At 35.9% G+C, this 3,668-nt stretch overlaps 1 protein-coding gene across 1 annotated transcript; it reads right to left on the reverse strand.

Annotated features, from left to right (window-relative positions):
- Nucleotides 1-851: 851 nt before the first annotated feature.
- On the reverse strand, nucleotides 852-1,778 carry LOC122912670 (olfactory receptor 13G1-like). Its single transcript, XM_044258758.1, has one exon. The coding sequence runs from the start codon at nucleotides 1,776-1,778 to the stop codon at nucleotides 852-854; it is 927 nt and encodes a 308-aa protein (XP_044114693.1).
- Nucleotides 1,779-3,668: the final 1,890 nt, after the last annotated feature.

The following is a 3,668-nucleotide window of genomic DNA, read 5'->3' on the forward strand; positions in this document are numbered from 1 at the left end:
GTTATGTATTTATTTAAAATTCCTCTTCACAGGATATGTAAAACATGCCAACAATAATATATGATTATTGTTTTCATGAAGTAAATTATAAGTAATTCTAATGAAGACATGAATTAGATTGTTTCAAGAAGATTAGTATGACAAAATACCTGTGTTTAAAAATGTTATAGTGAAACACTAATTATAACTGATTTCAAGGGAAAATTGTACTGTATGCATCACAAAATGTCACAAAGTAATGCAATATATTTTCTTATTACAGAATGAGAGACCTGATTTGATTCATAGATTGATTAATTTTATAACATTAAAAGCACTTTCTTTCTGAATAGATGTATAGCATATATATGTTAATATATTTAATGCTTGCATGTGCTTACAGGAAAATGCTTATGTATATGCATATATAAGAAGGAGAAAATGTACATATTTTAGAAAGATGATGGGATATATATCATGATATATATTTATGTGAGATGGTATGTATATTACATTATAGATATTGTGTAAAATTAAAATTATAAAATTGTGGAGACACTGAGAAATCTGGGAGTAGAATAAGAATGAGAGAAAAACTTTACATTTACTGTGATTAATAGTGAAAGCTTTCATAAAAGAAAGTATGTTGGAAATATGTAAAGTAGTAAGTGTAAATCAGTAGTGTGATGGTAAGAAAGTAAGTGCATTTTAGAAATCAGGAGCTAAGACAATGATTCATAATGGAATGAAACATTGTTACTCTTAAGAAGGAATAGGGAAATCTGGGAAGGAAATATCTATAAATGACCAGTAAAATATGAGATGTTCTAGGAGATGATTCTGGAGTACAGAGCTAACATTCCCTTTTGAAACTACCAATGTTTCAGAAATGGAAAAACTTTCTGAATCCCTGTCTGCATCTCCTTGTTTCGGAAACTATACACAATTGGGTTTAATGTTGGGGTCACAAGAGTATAGAGTGCAGCTATCACCTTGTCTCTTTCAAATGAGTAGCTGGAAGCAGGGCGGATATAGGTGTAGATTACAGGGGAGTAGTAAAGAGACACCACTATGAGATGGGACGAGCATGTTGAAAAAGCCTTCTTCTTCCCTTCTGCTGTGCGGATGCGGAAAATGGCAGCAATGATAAAACCATAGGAGATGCAGGTGAGTGTGAAGTCACCTATGGCCAGGGTAATATCAGCAACATATACCATAATCTCATTGATTCTAACGGGGCTGCAGGACAAAGACAGCAGTGGGGGTATCTCACAGAAGAAGTGGTTAATGGTGTTTGGACCACAGAATGTCAGCCTCAGGATAAGACCAGTGTGTACCCAGGAATTGGTTGCTGCAATCACCATGGTAATGCTCAGCAAGGTCACGCACATACGATGGTTCATAATAGTTCTGTAGTGAAGAGGGAAACAGATGGCCACATAGCGGTCATAGGCCATTGTGGTGAAGAGAACCATCTCAGCTCCTAGGGACCACGTGAAGAAGAAGAGCTGGGACATACAACTTTCATAGGAAATACTCCTTCCTGATGTTAGCATGGTCACCAGCATCTTTGGTATAATGCTTGTTGTGCATACGATGTCCACAATAGCCAGTGCCAAAAGGAAAACATACATGGGTGTATGCAAAGTGGTGTTATAGATGATGGCAATGACAATCAGTGCATTTCCAAGAAAGGCCACAGTGTACATGAAGAGAAAGACAATGAAGAGAACTCTTTGCAGTTCAGGATTTTGAGTGAGGCCCAGAATCATAAACTCAGTTACGATGCTGTTATTCATCTTGCTTTGATGACGGATATTGCAGAAAGTGAGCAGTTGGGAATTAAGATGATCTGGGTGCTTTATTAGGAGGGGTGTGTGTGTGTGTGTGTGTGTGTGTGTGTGTGTATGAATTTAGTGATGTGTGTGATGATGTGATACAACTTAGTAGCAAGAATTCCATTTTGATAGAGTTCTGACTTCCAGGCAATATCTTCTATTCTTCAGATGGATGTAATTTTCTGATGCATGCTCTTCAATCAATGACTCCTTTGAATGGGAGCCACTGGTTGAGAAAAAAAAGGGTAAGAAAAGTAAATATATTCAAGTATTTCAATATTACCATTATGAGTTGAAACTTATTTGAGTATAATTCACATATATATGAAATAGAATACAAAAATTGCATATCTCACTAGTAGTTAACTACATGCTATCTTTCTTGAAACATATGTGAGCAGAAATATCAAGAACAAAAGAAGCTGACAGGGCTTATAATAGTGGAAAGACTTCAGAGGGAACATGTCCAACAGAATATCCTGAGACTGCATATTCAGGGACCCCTGAATAATTCATTGGTGTCTAAAAAGAAGAATTTAATCAATTGCTTGCCTGATATTTTTCTCTTCAATTGCAGAATCATATTTACAAAATTGCATGAACTAATTTTGTGCTGTCATACAATAGTGAAAAGATTGGACATAAATTTAGAAGATCTAGGAGTGTGTCTTTATTTTAGTATAGCTGTAAATTTGCCATTAAAGCTCCATAAGCTTCAAATTTCTTGTGAAAATTTTTTATTTCCAAAAATGATACGAAGTGAAAAAAAATTAGATATTATACAGCCTTAGCATAATATCCTCTAGTTTCACCCATGTCATTGCATATGGCAAGATTTTATGCTTTTTGATGGCTAAGCAATATTCCCGAGTGGGTGTGTGTGTGTTTGTGTGTTTGTGTGTGTGTGCACGTGCCCATGTGCACATGCACACAGTCTCTTCTTTGTCCACACATTTTTTGATGGATGTCTGGACTCTTTTTCTAGTTTTGGCTAATGTGGACATTGCTGCTATGAACACTGGGGTGCATATGACCCTTCTTTTCACTACATCTGTATCTTTGGGGTAAATACCTAGTAGTGAAATTTCTGGGTCATAGGATAGCTCTATTTTTAAATTTTTGAGGAGCCTCCATACTTTTTACCAGAGTAACTGTACCAGCTTGCATTCCCATCAACAGTGTAAGAGAGTTCCCCTTTCTGTGGAGGAATGTTCTTGTTCTTTTTATTACTTCCCACCAAAAACCTTCAGTATTTTCTCAACTATATTCCTTTTTTGGATAGATCTGTTTTCATGCATAACCATATTTTTACATGTATATATGACTGTGAGGACTATTCTGACCTGGTACATCTAGTAAAAGTATCCAAAATGTCTTTAAATTTATTGATAAATTTATGTTTCATAATAGTTCTTTGAATTTTCAGAGATCATACTCTACCCCTGTTACCCAAACAGAAGAAATAAAAATCATTTTGAGACTATAGGCAGTCTGGTTTTTCCTCTAAGCTCTGAAACCTGAATTATTCATTTCCTAAATTCAATGGACTAATAATATGCTAAATTTACTGACTAATCTATGTGTAGCTATTCAGACCAATAGAAAAATATTTTATGAAATCTATAAGCCACCTTCAGAACCCCTAGATTTATTTCTTATTTTCTTTATTTTAAGATTTTATTTATGTATACGACAGAGAGAGAGAGAGATCACAAGTAGCGGGGGCGGGGGAGCAGGCTCCCTGCCGAGCAGAGAGCCAGATGAAGTGCTCAACCACAGGACCCTGAAATCATGACCTGAGCCAAAGGCAGAGGCTTAACCCACTGAGCCACCCAGGTGCCCCATTTCTTA

This window comes from Neovison vison, chromosome 1, assembly GCF_020171115.1.
Source record: "Neovison vison isolate M4711 chromosome 1, ASM_NN_V1, whole genome shotgun sequence".
NCBI lineage: Eukaryota > Metazoa > Chordata > Mammalia > Carnivora > Mustelidae > Neogale > Neogale vison.

Excerpts from the sequence above, each read along its gene's own strand:
- LOC122912670 (XM_044258758.1), bottom strand. The coding sequence starts at position 1,778 with ATGAATAACAGCATCGTAACTGAGTTTATGATTCTGGGCCTCACTCAA.